Below are 21,133 nucleotides of genomic sequence, written 5' to 3'. Positions count from 1 at the left end.
CCCCCTCTGAGCAGAGAGCTGTGACTGTTAGCTGCTCTCTGCTCCCCCAATGCTCACCGAAGCACTGTTCTGTTCTCAGCTGCATTAGAACTGGAAGAGGAGAAATAGCAGTACATTGATATTCCCAGTGAAAGGCTGTGCAGAAGAATGACAGGACAAGTCTAACCATTGGATGAGAGCAGGCTGAGATCCCAGCACAGCTAGATAACTGACCACGGTGTGGTCAGTTCTTAATAGGAAAGCAGAGGGACTGGCGGGAACACCGGGGATTTTACACAAGGAAGCAATACACAGAACAGGAAACTTTCTCTTACAAGTACATGCTACAGCAGGCACAAATCAGGAATATGGCCAATACTTTGGGGAGTGTTGTTGCCCCTAAAACATATTGGATGTTTTTATTTGATCAAATTACAAAGCATAAAAGTATCCTGAACTCTACATTTCTGTGTACCGGATTTTTATAACTGAGTCAGCTCTAACTAACTAGAGTCACTTGAAGCTTACACATGCACAATGCTTCTTTTCTGTGGTCCTTGCAGCTAAATTGGTGGTGCAGGAAAATAAATGAGTGCAGTTGCGAAAGGGAGGGTGGGTTGGCATCTGAATAGGTCTTCTAGAGTGCTTTGGTAACAGGGCAATCTGATTACTGTGTGAGGGGGGGGGGGGCGGCGGCAAAGGCTTGTTTAAGAAAAATTGATAAATTAGTGGATATGTTGTTGGTTATTAATTTGAATGTTTTTTGTTCCAGTTTTTTTTGCAGTGTGTACATTCTCTTCCCCATCATGGCAAAGGTGCAGATACTCAACATGGTTGTGCTGGATAACCCTTGTCCTTTCCGTAACCCTTTTCAGTTTGAGATTACTTTTGAATGTATAGAAGATCTTCCCGATGGTGAGTTAGCCTTTGCGCCTCATTTTATCATGCTAATGTGGTGTAGTAAAGGTAAATTAAAGCAAAGGCTGCAACTTATTTAAGACTAGATTTGAACAGGCTTCATCTTATTACTAGTCTGCAGAGCAGTCTGCACAGAAAGCCCCATAAAAAAACATTTGTCAAGATTTCAGCAAGCTGCAAGTGCCTTTACGTTTTTACAGTGATCCTTTACTCTATTTGTAAAGCTAAATTTTGAGCTGGTTGCTAATTTTTTTTCCCCTATTCCTGTTCTTTAGCACACACATTTATATATACTTTTGAAAGCAATCCATTTTCTTTTGACAAGGGCTCAGTTAATTGCCTAATGGTGAACTGCAGCTGTATCCAGGACCTGGAGGCATTATTGGGGAACCACGAACATACCTTCCTGTCAGTGTGCTGGGGTGCGTGAACAAACTACAATTCCAAGTGGAAATTGTGGGGGCAATAAACAGTTGTGGACATGTTTTGAATGATCCTTAGCAACGGTGGGGGGGACAGACAAGGAGTCTCATGGGCCAACATCATGGTAAGTGGGAGAGACTGACGCAGCAAAAATGATCCATTCAGTAGGCAGTATCACCTGCTGAACACGTCCCATTCAACTGATTGTGGGCACCCTGCAACTGCTTGTAATGTGATAACGCCTCTTCAACTTTCCTGTTTTTAAACTTCCTTTAACAGCCCAGGCTATCCAGCAAAAGTGGCAGTTAGAACTTTAAGACATGTCGGTTCGTGGTGCCTCAAGTCAAGTATGGGATTTTAAGGGCAGGAGTAAAACAGGTACACAAAAGTAGTACAATTTATAAATAAAATTTATTGCATATAGGGTTATATACATAAATGCAGGTGAGTTAATGGGTAAAGTCCCATTGTGGTAGTGAAGAGGAATGGTAAGTTGTGTTAACCGTGAAATAAGTGACTTTGAAAAACAAAGTGGTAAATGGTCCTGCTCTGCCCTTCCTCATATCCAGAGATGGGAATGATTGCAGAGAAAGGGCCTGATCGGTATTTCCGACATGTTTCGGCCTGTAGCGGCCTTTTTCAAGGATATACTACCGATTCTAAAGGTAAGTGAAATTAATATCAGTAGTAGCAATATATAACTGTAATAGACTTGAATGTACATGAAATTGTAATGTTACATACATATTTTTTGTCCAATTCCTGAAGTATTGCTTCCCCAGAGTTTCTCCGGGAGCTGCAGGAACAGTGCTGTGTTGGGTGAGAGGGTATAATATTGATTGGGGTTGTAAAGCCAAGCAAAATGGGACTATTAATGATATAGTAAAAAAATAGTATTATTACTTCTTGGGCCACGCTTTGGGTCCAAGGATTCAATGTGGTTAAAAATAGTGGGAGTCCACATCGATGAAGGTCATCTGTAGTAGAGATAGAAATTATGGGGCTATTGTGAATGGTACATCATAGATAGTGAGGTACGAAAATTTGGGAGAAAAAAATTAAAAAAAAAAATGCAAAGTAAAAATAAGTGGTTAGACTTGGTCAGAAGATATATCATAATCTTCTCCAAGTCTATACTTACACTTGCTGATGCACAGTTCAATGAGGTATTGCAGCACGTTGCCTCCAGGTCTTCTCCTCCCTTGATCCGGGAGAGACTGAGGACTCGGAGGTGTTCCCCGGCCTTTTAAAGGCTGTCGCGCATGCGCAGTGATGCGCTGCGTGACGCCAGTGAGCAGTGTTCGTGGTCTGGCACGAGATGCGTCTGCGCAACGCAGAAGCTGCATCCCTTGTGACCGTGCGGACGTGCCCTTGCGGCCGCCGACAAGGAGTAAAAGCCGGGATCCCCGATGGGGATAGTGGAAGGTCCCTCAATCCCCTTACATACTTCAAATATTGTAAGAGGCTAACTGATACTTTCCCCTAAATCAACCACATATTTCAGCTTACTTCAACCAGTTGAACAGATCGTCCAATCTGATCACCACCCACCATCCAATCTCTAAAGTATTGCCACACATGAACTGGCATAACCTGACTCCGATTATCCCCTGACCCGATCCAGACTTTAAAAGGCCGGGGAACACCTCCGAGTCCTCAGTCTCTCCCGGATCAAGGGAGGAGAAGACCTGGAGGCAACGTGCTGCAATACCTCATTGAACTGTGCATCAGCAAGTGTAAGTATAGACTTGGAGAAGATTATGATATATCTTCTGACCAAGTCTAACCACTTATTTTTACTTTGCATTTTTTTTTTTTAATTTTTTTCTCCCAAATTTTCGTACCTCACTATCTATGATGTACCATTCACAATAGCCCCATAATTTCTATCTCTACTACAGATGACCTTCATCGATGTGGACTCCCACTATTTTTAACCACATTGAATCCTTGGACCCAAAGCGTGGCCCAAGAAGTAATAATACTATTTTTTTACTATATCATTAATAGTCCCATTTTGCTTGGCTTTACAACCCCAATCAATATTATACCCTCTCACCCAACACAGCACTGTTCCTGCAGCTCCCGGAGAAACTCTGGGGAAGCAATACTTCAGGAATTGGACAAAAAATATGTATGTAACATTACAATTTCATGTACATTCAAGTCTATTACAGTTATATATTGCTACTACTGATATTAATTTCACTTACCTTTAGAATCGGTAGTATATCCTTGAAAAAGGCCGCTACAGGCCGAAACATGTCGGAAATACCGATCAGGCCCTTTCTCTGCAATCATTCCCATCTCTGGATATGAGGAAGGGCAGAGCAGGACCATTTACCACTTTGTTTTTCAAAGTCACTTATTTCACGGTTAACACAACTTACCATTCCTCTTCACTACCACAATGGGACTTTACCCATTAACTCACCTGCATTTATGTATATAACCCTATATGCAATAAATTTTATTTATAAATTGTACTACTTTTGTGTACCTGTTTTACTCCTGCCCTTAAAATCCCATACTTGAGGCACCACGAACCGACATACTAGAACTCTGGGATGGTGGCAGAAACTATTTTTCATCCAGCTTAGATCCAAAAACCTACTTTTAGAACTTTAAGACAAACCTTTAATCACTGAACAGGGGTGCTTACAACAATGGTCAGCTTTTATTCATTTATGTACAAGCTTTTTCCCTTAACGTCTTTCAGGATAGCACCTGAGAGGTCTCCTCCCACTTGCCAACAGGAAAGACCACTTCCACCAAACGGAGGCTTCTGCCCACAGCTCATCAGTTTGTTTTTTTTCCAGCTGAGGAACACCTAGTGGGGAGTCAGAAGCTCTTAGGTGCTGTTCTGAGAGACCAGGCTTTCTGATCCACCATACCTGTTTCTCCCATACTGCACAAACTGTTGGATGGGCTTCCTCTCCCTCTTCAATGCTCGGGGGAGAGCCTGTACTGCTCATGGATACTGCTGTAGGCGGCGGCGGACATTCCTTTTTTCCCTGGTCCCGCCCACCGGTCAAGTTGCGCAGGTCCTGCTGCCTTTTTTTTTTTTGCTTAGCTCTACTGAATTTATCTGGTAACCAAGAAACTGTACTAGCTGAGCTGGAGTGAAGTTCGACTTTTGAAGGTTCACAACCCAACCCAGGTTTTCCAAGTGACTGCGGGCCTTGCCCAGGTCTTCTTGCAATCTTTCCCTGGAAGGAGCAAAGAGGAGGTCGTCCAGATATGGAATTACTGAGACTCCTTGAAGGCAGAGAGGAGCAAGGCATTCTGCCATTATCTTTATAAAAAATCTGTGGGGCAGATGAATGGCTGAAAGGGAGGGCTTTGAATTGTTTATGCAGGACTTCCTTACCCATATTCGCCACCAACCTCAGGAATTTATGGGATTGAGGGGCTATAGGAATATGTAGCTAAGCATCTCTTAAATCAATCAAAGCCATGAAGCATCCTTGGTCAACAGATTCCTGACAGTGAAGTTCGAGTCCACACAAAATCTTCTGTATAGGACTGACCTGTTCAGCAACTTTAAGTTGAGGATGAAACTCCTGGGTGGCTTCATAACAAGAAAGGTGTTGGAACAGAATCCCTGATGCCCTTTCTCTGGTGCTACGACTGGTGAAACCAGTCAACTCCATCACATCAGGTCCTTTAACAGGTCCTTCATAGCCAGCGCTTTTGTTGTCTTTTGGAAGGTTTGTGACAATCTTCCTGGAGGAGGATCCGAAAATTCTTTTTGGTAAACCCTGCCTTTAGAACCCATTTAACACTCTCCTCTCCACTGACAATGCTTCTGTTCAAGGGTGCTTATACTGCTCCTTCATTGATACAGTGGAGGAGTGAATGTTGCCACCCTAAGACGGGGGTGTTACTGGCTGATCACCAGATCAAAATAAAGGAATAAAAGCTTGGGGGGAAAAAAACGAATGCAGCCACATTAGTAAGTTGCTGTACATGTTGGTTGTTGTCCATTTTAATAATATTTAACAGTATGCACCTTTTTGAAATATTTAGTTTGGAATATAAGTTCGCTTTAAAGTAAACCTTCTGTTTTTATACTTTTATAGGTGTTGCTACACATGCTTGGTATTGCTTGTATTTGCACTACTCCTCTTTGCTCCTACTTAATTGGTGGCTGACTTGCCTTTTTTATGGCTAAGCACCACCCTATGCGCTTACCTGCCAGTGCTTTTAAAGTCTAACAAGACATTGGTGTTGAAGTGACAGTTGTAGCTTGGCAATGAAATTGGGGGGAAAACAAGTTGGTGTTGCAAAGTGAAAAATAAAGATTTACTTTCCCTACTTTAGTTGAGAATCTTCTGTCAGCTTAAAATTTTGAAGTCCCTGTTGCTGAGGAAATCGGATTGTCACCTGAAGTCTGGTCTGTGCCCCATCACCTGCCTTCACATACTGCCACCTTCTGAGTCCCTGAGGATTCTCATATCTAGTTGTTATACTAGTCTACGTGCAGCTCAGGCTTTTATTATGGTCTCTAGCCTAAATTGGGAAGACTCTTTCTGTTCTGGTGATTTCTGACAATATATTTTTGTCTTCACAGATTTGGAGTGGAAAATAATTTATGTGGGTTCAGCAGAAAGTGAAGAATATGATCAGGTCCTGGATTCAGTGCTAGTAGGGCCAGTCCCTGCTGGCCGTCATATGTTTGTATTTCAGGTGAGAATGCTTCATCAAGCTGTTTTGCAGGCACACCTTGCTGCACAATGTGAATCGATAAACTGCAAAGCATGTAAAGTGAAACTTAATTTTAACACTTTCACTGCCAGAGCTGTTTGCCTTTTTTTTTTTTTTTTTTTTTTTTTGATATGACGGATTCCTTTAAATGACACCAGATATCTTGCTTGTCCTTCAATGAAACACATGCAGCTCAAATTACCCTGCATTAGGTTCTTCCTCAAGCGGAGGAAACTGACATGGAGACCTAGAAGTGATTTTTTACACATTGCTTCCAGATCAGCTAGGAGGGAAGGAGGAAGAACGCATGGCCATTTAGCGCCCTCTAGTCAAAGACCCCCACCATGCTGGTCCTGGGAGCGCAGGGCCTGGGATGTATGGTGGGGGCACAGTCGTTACGGGGGGTGTATTTTAAGAGATTGGGGAGCAAGCCCAGCTGCTGGATCCATTTCAGCTGCCAGTCAGCTTGTCAGATATGCACACCCCCAGCCACCAGAAGTGTTGAACCCCCCCACTGTCAGGTCTGTACAAAGTATGGGCATGTAGAGATGTAAATTGTTTTGAAGGTGCAGCACTTGGTGTTGGTAATGCCTTTCCTTTCTGTCCTGTCTAACATTAGACATCTGTCTACCCACCCTCGTTTGAGTGTTCAACTTGCACTTAACTCGGCACAAAAACTTTCATTTAAAGATATTCCCTTAATGGTCACAAAGGATCTAAATGCACCGAAGATCTTTTATAAACCCAGATGTTACCTTGTAAAAGTAGCTGTGACATCGCTGTGCAGAAAGCAGAGCTGTTGGGAGGCGCCCAGCAGCTCCCCCAATTAAAGCTGCCAGCAGAAAGCTACAATAGGACCAGTCACCCTGCACAAGAAGTGAGCAGCAGTGACTGGTCTTCATTGCAGGAAGCTTCTACACAGGCAGTTTCACACTGGATTATAGCACATACCTGGAACAAATACACTAAGCACACAAAGATTCAAGTTGGAATACACGTCTTGTCGGTAGACAAAATTTCTCTGCGCAATAACTGGTTCAAGAGTTTGCCACTGCTATCCCCCCAACTGAGAATGCAAATTGCCTGCCTACTTTGCTGAGGATTTGGCTTAAATACGGTTACTGAAAAAGCAGAGCGAAGAGTAATGGTGCTCTTCCCCCAACTTTGTGGTTTGCTCTATGCTTGTACTGGGTGTGTGAATTGGGGGCAGACCTGGCTTGTGAAAACCTTTCTATATCTCTAAACTTTATATTAGGAATTATGCTTGTTGGGTTTAATTGCATGCACAGCTAAGATGTTTGAAGTACCTGGTCAGGGAGGACCCTACATCCTATATACTAGTTGGTCTAGTAATAAAGCAGCTACTATACGCTGTACTTGGATAACTGTATCATAAGAAACTAACGTTCCTCTTCCTGTTGTAGGCGGATGCTCCGAACTCCAGCCTTATACCAGAGTCAGATGCTGTGGGGGTTACAGTCGTCCTGATCACTTGCACGTATAGGGGTCAAGAATTTATCCGGGTTGGCTACTATGTAAATAATGAATACTCCGATCCTGAGCTCCGAGAGAATCCACCACTGAAACCAGATTTCTGTCAGGTACGGGTTCATGTCTTTCTTTTTTAAGCTTTGTGTTTGCACTTTTAAAAATGTGTGATTACTAACCTAGATCATCAACTTAAAGCGTTTTACCCTAAAAAAAAAAAAAAGTTCTTGTTCCTTTAAAGCAGGGTTGTCAAACTCAATTTCATTGCGGGCCGCATTAGCGTTATGGTTGCCCTCAAAGGGCCAGTTATATCTGTAGGATTAGATGTCCAGAGCACCCCATGCCCCCTTACACTCTTACATGAGATGTCAAGAGCCCCCACAATCAGTCAAAAGTCACAGACCCTTCCTTACATCACAATGCACCCCCTTACCTTGTGCTGCTGCCAGGAAGAAGATGCGGGTGGATCTGGGAAGAAGTGCAGGGTCTGGAGGAGAACCAGAGGAGGGCTGGAGTCAGCTTCCAGAGTCTGCTGAATGCTGAGACCAGGGGAGGCAAAGGCAATGTGGTGTTGCGGCTGCACGGAGAGGTGCAGGATCTGTAGGAGGAGTTCGCCCTCCTCTCTGCTGCGGACTGCTGAGAAGGGTGGGTGTGGGCAAAAGCGAGCCTTTATGTCGCTGCACAGAGGAGTGCAGGATCTGGCAAAGGCATTCTGTCTTCTCTGCTGCCGACTACAGAGACAAGGTGGGGACAGAGACAAGGGGGGTGCTGCAGGAGAAGTGCGAGGGCCACATCAAATGGCCTGGGGGGGGCCGCATTTGGCCTGCGGGCCTTGTGTTTGACACCTGTGCTTTAAAGCATGTTATACAGCACAGTGCTTGTGCTGTGTAATTTGGCTCATTCTATCACCTCAAATACCTGGCTGATCCTGCCAGGTTCTGCCCTCCCCTCTATAAAATGAACACATTTATCATGGCTGCTGAGCCCTGACACTGGTCAGGTTACGTGCCTTCGTCAGCCACAGCTCTCCTGTCTCCTCTGTCATCCTCGCTTAAAAAAAAAAAAAAATGCTGTCTACACCTGATTTTAGAGCTCCTCTCAGCGAGCGTGTGATCGGCCGGCTCTCTCCTCCTCTCTCATCCTGACTGACCTGCGTGGAATCTTGGCCACGCCCACTGCAGCTGTCAGATCGAGAGGGAAGAGAAGCAGCCGGTCACGTGAGTGCTGATCGGTGCTCTGCAATCAGGTATAGACAGCATGTTTTAATAAAACGCACAGCACGTAGCATAACAAGACAGGGGATTATATAAAGATGTCACGGTGGGTTAACCACTTTAAAATGTTACTAAACCTACAACAGTAAAATTTGTCTATAGATGCAGAATAGCATGCTTGTTATACTCGCTGTGTAATTTAAATTATTAATCCTCTGCATTGTGTAAAAAGGCTGTGTGATCCTGTATGCACAGATCCTACCCCCCCCCCCCCCCCCTCCCCCTCCTGCATGTTTACCCTGGGAAAGTCCTGATAAGACCCTGAAAGCGTAGTTCAGCTGCACATGTTCAGTTTGCTATTGCTGGAGAGCGCTTCCTAGTTTTAGCTGAGCTATTCAGGTCACATGTTGTCAACATCACCCATGTGGGCATGTATAGAGCCTCAATGACAGCCTGGTCTCTCCCTCCTCCTACGTGCCCAATATTTAAAAAAAGATCATAGTGGGTGGGATGTCACATCTTGATTGGATGATCCGCCTCCCATAAAAGCATGAGGACAGACTATAGTGGATTTCAAGAGGCAGTGAAATCTACATGAACATTCTGGACTCGGGCGGACCTTCCCGAGTATCATGTGACCGGGGTATATAACTGCAGTATTTTAATGTAAAAAATATTTATAAGCTGTGGGCAGTGCAGGGGGGGCTGATGAACATTTTTTATATTACTGGGTTTAGTAACACTTTTTTAAGTGCGTCAATCTGCCTGAAACTGTTCATATAACCTTTTACATAAAAGCTGAATACAGTGAAAGAAAAAATCTATTTATTTTGTAAATTTGCCCACTGACAAATGATCAGTTTAGAATTTTATTTGTAGGTTTATTTTAACAGGGAGACAGAACAACAAATATCCAAAGGAACTCATTTCAAAAAAGTTCTGGTCTTCTCCCCTCCGCTCTTTTTCGTCGTCCTCCGGCAATGTCTCCGGTGATTATGCTGGCTCCGGGTCTGTGCAGCTTGTTGTATAGCCATTAGGGGCATGGCCTTCCGGTGACGTTATCAGGAGACCTCGTCCCTTTGTCACATATGACGTCATGTGACATAAAGGAGCGGAGTCTCCTGATGTCACTGGGAGGCCACACCCCTAATGGCTATACAACAAGCTGCGCAGACCCGGAGGAAGAAGACCAGAGGAACAGCGGAGGGCAGAAGACCGGATTAAGTTATTTAATAAACTTTTCAAAACGTCTCCTGTCATTATTTACATACACTGCTTTCTATGGGGGGAATGGGTACACCCCCCCCCCCCCCCATGTTGAGGGCATGTGGTCTGGTATGGTCCAGGGGGGTTGAGGCCGCTCGCTCGTCCCCCCCCCCCCCCCCCTTCCTGCCAGGCTGCATGCTCAGATAAGGGTCTAGTATGGATCTTGGGGGGGGGGGGGGCGTGGGGCTCACCTCAAAATCCATACCAGACCCTAAGGGCCTGGTTTGGATCCTGGGGGGGGGGGGGGGGGGGCGCGGCTACACCGTTTTTTTTTTTTCCCCCTCCATTTTGGCGTAGAGTTCCCCCTCAAGATTCTTAGAGCACAAGTCTCACCGCTAGTTGGATCGTCCTGAATGGATGCGCCTTCCATTCAAATCAATGGGCTCCCATAGGGAACCACTGATTTTCAAAAAAACGTATAACGTGGCTTGATGCTGTGTAAGCAACGTTAATCAGCCATTATCAGCATCAGATGTTTTTACAGCTTGACGCTGCAGCTCCAGAATGCACTGGTCCTGGGTTTTTGGGCAGCTCAAAAATGCCTATGCCACTTGGAGCTCCTAAAAGCCTAGTGTGTGCATAAGGCCATAGAATAACATGGGAGGGGCATTTTTAGGCTGCCGAAAAAAAAACGTCTGACGCTCCCAACAGCAGCTGCAAAAACACCCTGTGTGCATGGAGCCTAAGACAAAAATCCAGGTTTTTTTTTTTTTTTCTTCTGGTTAGAATGATAATGTAAAGAGGATGTTATTTTAAGCAACGATTATGCAGCTATTAGGCCCCTTTCGCACGGGCGGACCGTTCAGATCCGCCTGAAAAACGGATGGCCCATGCATCTCTATGGGGCATCGGATGTCAGCAGAGACATGTCCTCTGACATCTGATCCGTCAAATCTGGATGGATGGAAGCCCTATTTTCCATCTGTCCAGCGGATGGGATCGGATAAGAATGGACAGACGGTCTGTTCCCATCCGATTCCCCCATAGATAACAGCGGGGACCTGACAGCTCTGTCTCCACACAGTGTGCCGGCGATCCCCGTTTAGAAAAATGGAGTCCACCGACGGACTCCCCTGTGTGAAAGGGGCCTTATGCTGCAGTTACAATTTCTTGTTGAAACATTGTCTAATGGATTCAAGAGCTGGGTTCAAAGTAAACCATAACGGTCATAAATTCTGGTGGCAACTTCCCTTTTTTTCTTTTTCTTTTTTTTTTGTTTTGTGTTCTGATAGACTTGTATGGAAAGTTGAACCCTTGCCACAATCTAAATCAAAGGGGCACGTAGACTTTTCTGGTTAATATGTACAGTATTATAGCAGGCATCTGCTTCTAGATAAAGCCTTTGCTGTTAAATGTTTAGAAGGTTCATCTTTCCCTGACATCACCAGCTCCTTGCATACCACTGTTTAGCCAGTAAAAAATGTGCTCCCTTTTCTCTTCCTTATTTGTAGGCTATGTGCAGCTGTTCTTGCATCCAGTCTTGAGCACATAAGTTTATGCAGAAGTGCCCCACCCCCAAGCTGCTACTCCAGCTTATTTAAGTTTCGTACATGCACAATGCATCCTGTGCAGACCCACAGTGATCATGGAAATTTTTGAGGGGCTGGAGGGGAAGGGGCAAATCTAATCCCATCCCAATACCCGGCCAAGGGCCCACGTCCAATAGGCAGAGTCCAGGCTGGGGAGACCGCTCCAGGTGAGACTGGGATCAGGTGCCGGTCGGATCCCCAATCCAGGGTCACAGCAAGCAAAAAGGAATGACCGCACTTCCGATGAAATTCAAAAGAGTGTCTTTATTCCACATCAATCAAATGGCAAATATAGATACAAACTGTGCGTGCAGGACAAGATGGTAGATGCGTTTCACGACTGGATGTGACGCTTACTCATTACCAAGTTCACTCTGGATGTGCATCGGCCATATATACACCCCATACATGTCTTTTTTGGAAAGAGTTTTTGTGGTTTTAAACACTGTTTATGGAATTTAGCCCATGAATAAGTATGTGCATTCTGGAATTCTGTAGCATTTCTTGAAATGGCAACAGATTGTAACAATGTGTCTACATTGATCTAGATTCATCTGTATCTATCTATATATATATATATTTTACAGGAACACATGCTACATCAATATGCACTACATTTTCATGTACTATATATGTCCTATTTGATTAATGCAAACCAAGTGTACCCATTTACACATATAATTTTATATTTTTAAAGTATACATGGTTTTCACACACATGGTATTTCTCATGTTTTTCACCAGTGTTCACCACTTATGGTTGTTTATGGAGAATGTATTCATATGTAGGATATCTATGCTGCATTTTACATGTACAGTATTATTTATTTTCCATTCCTTCACATATATATTATTTTGGGCAGGAATTGTAGATTGGAGTTTTTTGATGCACATATTGCTCCTATCTTGAATGCATCACATCGGTTTTTGCAGTCGGTCAAAATGGTTTCTTTAAATCAAGAATTTTTTCGTGACACTGCATACACTTTTCAATCATTATTATTTTCAACAATTTTTTATTTAAGTTCACAATGTCACTATAAATGTTTCCCATACACATTTTTCCATCTCCATGTTTTTTATTTATATGTATTTCCAGTCTATACATGGAAGATGGATTATAATATTGAATATGGGTTTTATTACTTCTTGATTGTTCCCTCACTCCAACACTGATCATCAGTATATTCATTGTATTTGATTTATATTTATATTCATATTTATATATATATATATATATAGAAACTTTTTTGCACTGTGTGTTTAATTTGGATTTCTTTGGGGTCACTATGTTTGTGCAACCAAGCCGTAGATTCCCAACAGCTGACTAATTGGATGAACAACCAGTTTAATGAATCTAATTGCTGCCAGCTGCATGTATGGGGTGTATATATGGCCGATGCACATCCAGAGTGAACTTGGTAATGAGTAAGCGACACATCCAGTCGTGAAACGCGTCTACCATCTTGTCCTGCACTCACAGTTTGTATCTATATTTGCCATTTGATTGATGTGGAATAAAGACACTCCTTTTTTGAATTTCATCGGAAGTGCGGTCATTCCTTTTTGCTTGCAAGGGCCCACGTCCACCCCAAAACCCTGCAGGGCTAGAGGGGGGATAGCTATTTACCATACCAGGAACAGGGCAGGCACCGCTCCTGACAGACCACCACTCAATCGGAATGGTGGGCTGTCGGCCAGGAGGAATGCAGCGATTGACTCGCAGGCCTGTCCAGTGGGGCCATGTCGCGGCCGACCTTGTGCGGAGCTGAGGCCTGCTGGACAGACTGGGGGGACCCTCTGGATCTAGATTATCTAGTCCGCTGCCCAGTGTGGCAGCTGATGGTAAATTCTCACAGGAACAAAATAACAGATATAGGAAAATCTTCCATTTAAAAGGAAAAAATTGCCAGGACCAAAGATCCCAGCAAGGAACTAGGTTCTTACTCCTGACTAGGCAGAAAAAAAAACTCAGTACCTATAGCTGAGTGGGTGTATACCCCCTGGGATTGCCCATAGGTGTAGTCAAGCTTTTTTCCTGCCGTGTCTAGCGGTGTCGAACATCAGAGAAATACATTTTACGGTAAGCCAAAATTCCCTTTTTTGGAAGATATTTTTAACAAAGCATGTACATACCAAAAATTACACCTCAAAATACATTCTGCTACTCCTGAGTATAGGAATACCACATGTGAGACTTTCACAGCCTGGCCACATAGAGAAGCCCAATATGCAGGGAGCACCGTCAGGTGTTCTAGGGACATAAATCACACCTAATTTCCTGACTGGCTATTACATTTTTGAAGACCTTCATATTGTTAACACATAGCATGCACATGCCAAGAATTACACCCCAGAATACATTCTGCTGTGCAAAAGGTAAAAAAAGACGTGTGTTTTTAGTAGTGCAGTTGTCCAGACTGTAGAGCATTGGTCCAGGCATCAGGCAGAGAGGTGGTCAGTGACAGTGAACAGAATTGTCCAGTCAGCAGGCAGGAATATTGCCCATATTCAGCGCAAGCAGGGAAACTGTCCATTTACAGTCCAAGGTCAATACAGGCAGTGATATTGTCGGCACCGCCAAAATATTTGTCCTGTTAGGCAAGAACATGGTCCATAGTACGGTTAAGAGGCAGAGGTGTGGTCCATTTATGCGGCAGGCAGAGGCATGAGGGCAGTAAGTGAGCAGCAGGAAGAAACATCAGGCTTAGGGCCTCGGTCAGGAAAGAATGGGGACAACTGTATAGGCTTATCCCACCAAATCTCTTTGCATTCTCCAGACCCTAATCCAGGAAATACAAATCCTGGAGAAAACCAAAAAAATCGTTTTCTCCATTCGGGAAAAACAATTCTGAAGCCCCTCGCATACAGTGCATCTGGAAAGTATTCACAGCTCTTCGCGTTTTCCACATTTTGTTACAGCTTATTCCAAAATTAATTCATTATTTTCCTGAAAAAAAAAAAGGAAAAAAAAAAAAAGCATTTACAGAAGTATTCACAGCCTTTGCCATGTTGTTCAAAATTGAGCTGAGGTGTAACTTGTTTCCACTGATCTTCTTTGAAATGTTTCTACAACTTCATTGGGATCCACCTGTGGTTAATTCAGTTGATCTGACATGATTGGTTACATAGTGAGGTTGAAAAGACATCAGTCCATCCAGTTCAACCTATGATGTGTTTGTGTGTGTGTGTGTGTGTTTGTGATTATCCATATCTGGATAATTAAAGTCCCCCATTATAATGACATTTACCATCCTTGCTGCCAATCCTATCTGTAAATGGAGGCCCGCCTCCCCCTCCTCCCCCTGGTTGGGGGGCCTATAGCATACGCCCAATATTACCTTCCCCACCGTGCCTTCCCTTTGAAGTTCTACCCATAGGGATTCTGCCTCGCCCATAGCTCCATTATTATCATCCCTCATATTTACCTGTACACTGTTCTTAATATACAGACATACCCCCTCCCCCTTTGAAAAGGCACACACCTGTCTATATATGGTCCCACAGTTAACAGCGCATGTCGGAGCACAAACCTAGCCATGAAGTCCAGCATTTCTCTGGAGAGAGAACCTCCCAGAAGGACAACCATCTCTGCAGCACTTCACCAAATAGGCTTGTATGACTGGAGTGGCCAGGCAGAAGCCACTCCTCAGTAATAGGACAGCCTGCCTGGAGTCTGACGAGAAGCACCTGCAGGATTCAGACCATGAGAAACAAAATTATTTGGCATGATGAAACAAAGAGTGAACTCTTTGGCAGGAATGGCAAGCTCATATCTGGAGGAAACCAGGCACCACTCATCACCTGTCCAATACTATCCCTACAATGAAGCAAAATGGTCGCAGCATCATGCAGTGGGAATGTTTTTTTTTTTTAGCAGCAGGAACTTGGAGGATTAGTCAGAATGGAGAGAAAGATGAATGCAGCAATGTACAGAGACACCCTTGATGAAAACCTGCTCCAGAGCACTCTGGACCGCAAACTGGGATGAAGGTTTATCTTCCAACAGAACAATGACCCCAAGCACACAGCCAAGATAACAAAGGAGTGGCTACGGGACAACTGTGAATGTCCTTGAGTGGCTCAGACTTGTAACCGATTGAACATCTTTGGAGAGATCTGAAAATGGCTGTGCACTGATGCTCCCCGTCCAACCTGATGGAACTTGAGGTCCTACAATGTGGAGAGGTGGGATAAACTGCCCAAAAATAGATGTGCCAAATTTTTAGCATCATACTCAAAAAGACTTGACTGTAATTAGTGCCAAACGTGCTTCGACAATGTATTGAGCAAAGGCTGTGAATACTTATGTACATGGGATTTTTTATCGTTTGAAATCTTTGCAAATTTGTTAAAAATAAACTACTTTCTCGTTGTCATTATGGGGTATTGTTTGTAGAATTTTGAGAAAATTTGTTTATTTTATTTTGGCATAAGGTTGTAACATAACAATGTGGAAAAAGTGAAATGTGGGTGAATACTTTCCAGAGGAACTGTATGTGAGACCCGTGTTATGAATCCCACTACTACAGTAGCAGGGTAAATGATCAGTCCAAGGGGCAGGCAGAAAATGGGGTCTATAAACAGTCCAAGGTCAGTTCCAAAGCAGGCAGAGGTATGTACAGTTTAAGCGGCAGTCAGAGGCATGGTCAAATAACAGGCCAGGGTTAGTTCAGGAGCAGGCAGTGGCATAAGGGCTGTGAAGGTAAATGGCAGGAATTGAGAATTACGTTTACCACATTTCACTAATAACATAGTGAAGTATGGTAATAGCAGAAACGGTCACCTACATAGAGGCCTGGTTGGGAAGGATACTGGAGACCAGAAATGTTCTCTCCTAACTCCTCCTCCTCCTGCCCTCTTCTTTCATATTAAGGAGCCTTTGAGGGAAGCCCTTCTTATTTGCTCTCACAGTGCCACATGCTGGAATATTCTTCTGGTGAAGGTTGTGGAAAAGGGGCAAACTTGTGCAGAAGTTATCCATATAGAGGTGATAAACTTTTTCAAGGAGTGGGAATATGAGGTTCCAAACTACTTTCTCACCTTTTCCTATATAGTCTGGGCATTCAGGGGGAATGCAGCTGGGTGTCCTTTCCTTCGTACACACGGAAACAATAGGTGTACCCTGTGGTTTGGTCGGATAATTTGTAAAGTTTCACCCCATATCAGGGTTTTTTGCTGGGAATGAATTGCTTGAAGCCCCGTCTACCGGTAAAGTGGACAAGTGACGACACATCCACAGATATTTTTGGTCCAAATAGTTGAGCGAATTTTTCTAAAAAAAATTTAGAAGTGGCCAAATTTAATACAACTTGTCATATGCTGGGTTATTTGGAGGTGGCCTATGGGTATTGTTATAATGGAGGATTGTTCTTGAGCCGATTGGCATGGGATAGGTGGACCAGTATGAACGTAACTTATTTTGGTGTGTCCCATTATATGAATGTGAGGCCCCAAAAAAAAAAAATCTTGAACTCCTCCACTGCTCTCTCCACTTACAGGGATGGATGTAACTTTACACTTGGTTGCTCGATATGAATTGTGCATAGTTTGCACTGGGCCACAATTGAAGATAATAGGTCATCGGTAAACAAAATGGGAAAAAAAAATTATGGGGGAAAAATTCTGTGTTCATCTGGACACCTGGCTGGGCAATGAAAGAAGGGATGTTAGCTGCTTCTGAGTTGGGAGGAAGCCACAGAGGGTTTTGAAGGGCATATGGAAGGCTGGCAAGGGTCCTAACCCTTAAAAGCTGAGGTGACAACCCACCAGTACGTTGCCTTTTCTTGCAGAGGTACTCAATTTCTGCTAGGTGCTACTGGTGTATACCACAGCATTAATAGTGGATACTTGTGGTGGCAGCCTCCTCACCACAATGCTGCCTTTTGCGGGCACACTCTCTCCTCCTCTTACTGTCTGTGTCCCACTGCTTGGTACTGGCTTGTAATCGGAATCCAAATTCGAGGCAGAATCCAACAGATCTCCCCGCTGCTCTCCTTGGCTGCACTTAGAATTTGGTATGCTTCCTCACTTGAAAACTTTTAAACGTGGTGGCACTGATGAGCCGGCACTGATGGGTGCTGAGGTTCCACTGATGTGGCAGCACTCATATGCGGCAATGTGAGAGATTGATGCCACTGTGACAAACTGTTACAGCTCACTGCGATCACTCTCTCCTTCCCTCACACATGGTCTGTGTCAGGGAAGGAGAGCCATCAATGGGAGATAAGCTCATGTTCCTGAGGGGGTGTACGGGAAGTGTGTTCCCAAGAGGACATCCATGGACGCTCTCCTGGCATTGTAAGCCTGTGCTGTAGCTGTCTTTCGGCTATAGTGTGGGCGGGAAGCAGTTAAAAACAGCATGGCTGTCGGGGGCTTTCATTCAGATTTCCTGGGAATGAAAAAGCTATGTACAATCTTCCACTGTGGCAGTCAAACTTGTAGTTTTAATGGGCAACAGGGACACTGATCAGCGCTCTTGTATTTCCTTGACATGTCCTCCTAGCTTTTAAACAACCTGTACAGAGGTATGGACTGAAAGCCAGTGGACATGTCTGCAATAGCCCACATTGCACCCATGATCCACTTATTGCTCTTCCATGTCTTTATGGACCTAGCTTTGTGTACTGGTCCAAACCAGTAATAGGAATAGTGAATGACAGGTCCTCTTTTTTTTTTATGGGGAGATCTGGGGTCAATAAGACCTCAGATCTCTCCTACAGGCTAGAAAGCCTGAAATAAAAAAAAAAAAATCTCCGCTATTCAGCTGAGATCAGTGCTGTATTGAAAACTTACCAGGCCGGGCGTGACGTCATCACATCGCGCCTCGGAGTCAGACTTGCGGGGACCATCTGGTCCTCGCAGTCTTTGGTGACCCTTCTGCCGGCTGCCAATTCCTTCTCCGGCTTGCCGATCACACAAGCCTGTAGAAGCACTCGGGGGGGGGGGGGGGGGTCAAGAAGGGAATCGCCGTGTGAAAAAAATATCTGATGCATCATTCAGATAACCCCACTCAAAGCCCTGGACGTCATGACGTCCAGCGGTATGGAAGTGGTTAACTTGCAAGCAACAAAAATATCAGACTTAATCATGAAGGGTTAAAGTTAATGTGTGTGTAAAGGCAGGCGTCTTAATACTTTTGACTATATAGGGTATATACCATAGTTTTTAGACACTAAAGCTTTCATGCAGACTAAGTAGTTGACTGGTTAGTTAGTAACCAACATATTTAGGCAGACTTGTATTGATCTATACTTCCGCTTGAAGGCATTATCAGAACATTGATTTGGTTACTGGTAACCTTGGAGAGCTTGTTGATTTGTTGATTCTGCTTTTTTGGTCTGGCATAATTTAATCTGTTTGCCTTTGTAGCAAGACTTGTTACTTGACAGTTGATTTTTTTTTTTTTTTCTCCCACAGCTTCAAAGAAACATTTTAGCATCAAATCCACGTGTTACACGCTTTCACATCAATTGGGAGAGTACTAGCGAGTCGAAGATGGAAGATATTGAGAATGTGGACCCTGCTGCTCATGCTATGCTTCCTCCAACCTGCGCACCTGCCAAGGGTCTTTCTGGCGCTCTTAACCCAATTCCGGAGAACTCAATGGACTGTATGTGAGTGCCGGAGCACTCCAGCTTGGGAATCAGTTTAATAAACCTCTACTCACTGTGCCGGAAAGACATATTACAGATAAAGCCGGACAGCACCAGCTTCTAATCTCACCAAGTGGTGCTTGTGGTCACTGCCAATCTTCCAATGGTGCCTGAGATCACACTGCTGTAATCTCATGCATGTGGGTAACTAGGCACATCACAGCTATGCAACATCATGCAGTGTTTGTATGCTCATGGCTTGTGTTCATCACCAGAAAACAGAGGTTGTGAAGCGCATATACTGCAGTTTAGCAATGTATTACTGTTTGACCTGTGAGCAGCTTTAGACTACTGAAGTGTTGCATCACTAGCCTGTGCTTAACAGGCTTTGTTGACTGTAGAAGGGCACAGTGGTTGTCTTGTATGAGCAAAAGCTGGTCCATGTGTAAACAGCATGTTGCTATGATGAGCCTAGCTACCTCTGTATGCGTGAGCTGTAACTTGAAGTAATAAGACCCTCCAATCGAGCAACAAAATGCAGATTGAAGAGGCGCTGCCTCATCTTTTTGTCCTGTTTTTTTCTTCCCTATGATCATTATTTGGCAGTACCATCTAGGTGTTGTAAATACAGGTTTTCGCTGATATCCACAATTTTTCTTTTCCTATGAATTTCATCTCTATATTTAACTGCCAAAGGAGACCTAAAAAAAAAAACTCCCTTCTGTCGTCCTGTTACAACAGTTCTGTAACGTTTGTAGAGCCCACTAATTACCCTTACCATATGCAAATCATTGCTCTTGATCTGATGGTATCTTTTTTTTTTTTTTTTTTTTTCTTGTCACACTTTATCCACTCACTTTAGCAGACTTGTGTCTTTTCGGTCAAGGTTTATTAACATGTTTGATATGCCGAATGAAAGCAGCATTGTTTGTACTATGTTTGGAGCCCAAATACTGCTTATTGTGGACTTTTCCCTACCTCTTGTATGTCAGGAAGATGCACACAGGTTAGCCCCACTACAAGGGTTGAAGACATCAAAGGGTGGTATCGGTGTCAATGTTGCATCATAGAGAAAAAAAATAAGCACTTAACCAGCACCAGGATATTTCTGAATCCTTTATTGTCCCTTCGATAAAAGCTCCTTTGCAAAAACATCCTTCATTTTGACTTCTGCAACATGTGCATTCTTTGTATCAAAAACTTTTTTTTGTTTTTTAAGCAGGTTTGATTCCGCATCCAGCATGTTGTCCGGTTTTGTATTTTGTTACTGTGTGGCTTATTTAGGATTTTCCACCATCATTTTCTGTGTGGTGGTTTGTGTTTTTTTTTTTTTTTTTTTATTGTGTATATATATATTTGTATGTAGTAACTTTTTTTGAAATAAAAGCACTTTGTGCACTAATGAGTTCTTATAATGTAAAGTTGCATAAACTCGGTTTATCTATTTTTTCTTTTTGCCATACTGTAGGGTAGAGCTGCATGATTCTGGTTAAAATGAGAATCACAATTTCTCTTTCGTTCATTAATGGACAGTTTCATATCTTCATTGATCATTAGGTTATGCTGCCCTTCTTAGGAGTAGGACAATAGGTTGAAAAAGGGTTAACAAGGCTTTGACCACGCCAATGAGCAGTCTCATGGGATATACTGCCACTTCCTGCTATAGTAGGGCTTCAGTTTTTTTTATTTTTTCTGCCTAGTCAGGACCTAGCTCCTTGCTGGGATCTCTAGTCCTAGCCTTTTTTTTCCCCCATTCTACAATCAAGTTGTTCCTGTGAGAACTACAATCAACTGCCAGACTTGGTGACGTACTGAATATTATAGATCCTTAGGCTACCCCCAGTCTGGCCAGCACATGCGTGCAGACTGTAGCTCTGTGCTCAGTCGGCCATGACATAGCCCCACTGGACGGGGGCTGGGCGGCGAATGGAACACCTCACAAGGACGCATTCTGCTGTTACACACCTGCAAATGGCCCTGGGGTCTAGAGTGCCCTGCTCCTCGCTGTGTGGCGC

General features: G+C 43.8%; 1 protein-coding gene across 1 annotated transcript; it reads left to right on the top strand.

Moving 5' to 3' along the window:
• Nucleotides 1–778: 778 nt before the first annotated feature.
• Nucleotides 779–19,894, top strand: LOC309554921 (histone chaperone asf1b). The gene is made up of 4 exons (XM_082256659.1): nt 779–894; nt 5,894–6,009; nt 7,452–7,628; nt 18,943–19,894. The coding sequence occupies exons 1-4, from the start codon at nt 786–788 to the stop codon at nt 19,141–19,143; spliced, it is 603 nt and encodes a 200-aa protein (XP_082112785.1). The 5' UTR covers nt 779–785; the 3' UTR covers nt 19,144–19,894.
• Nucleotides 19,895–21,133: the final 1,239 nt, after the last annotated feature.

Source organism: Pelophylax lessonae (assembly GCF_965119305.1).
Source record: "Pelophylax lessonae genome assembly, chromosome: 4".
Lineage (NCBI taxonomy): Eukaryota > Metazoa > Chordata > Amphibia > Anura > Ranidae > Pelophylax > Pelophylax lessonae.
The sequence above is the reverse complement of the archived record's forward strand: the minus strand, read 5'-3'. Positions and strand labels throughout refer to the sequence as shown.

What these genes read in the sequence shown, in the direction of transcription:
- LOC309554921 (XM_082256659.1), top strand. Translation starts at nt 786, where the DNA reads ATGGCAAAGGTGCAGATACTCAACATGGTTGTGCTGGATAACCCTTGT. An exon ending in TATAGAAGATCTTCCCGATG is followed by an intron (nt 895 to 5,893) that starts GTGAGTTAGCCT and finishes TTGTCTTCACAG; the next exon opens with ATTTGGAGTGGAAAATAATT. An exon ending in GTCATATGTTTGTATTTCAG is followed by an intron (nt 6,010 to 7,451) that starts GTGAGAATGCTT and finishes TTCCTGTTGTAG; the next exon opens with GCGGATGCTCCGAACTCCAG.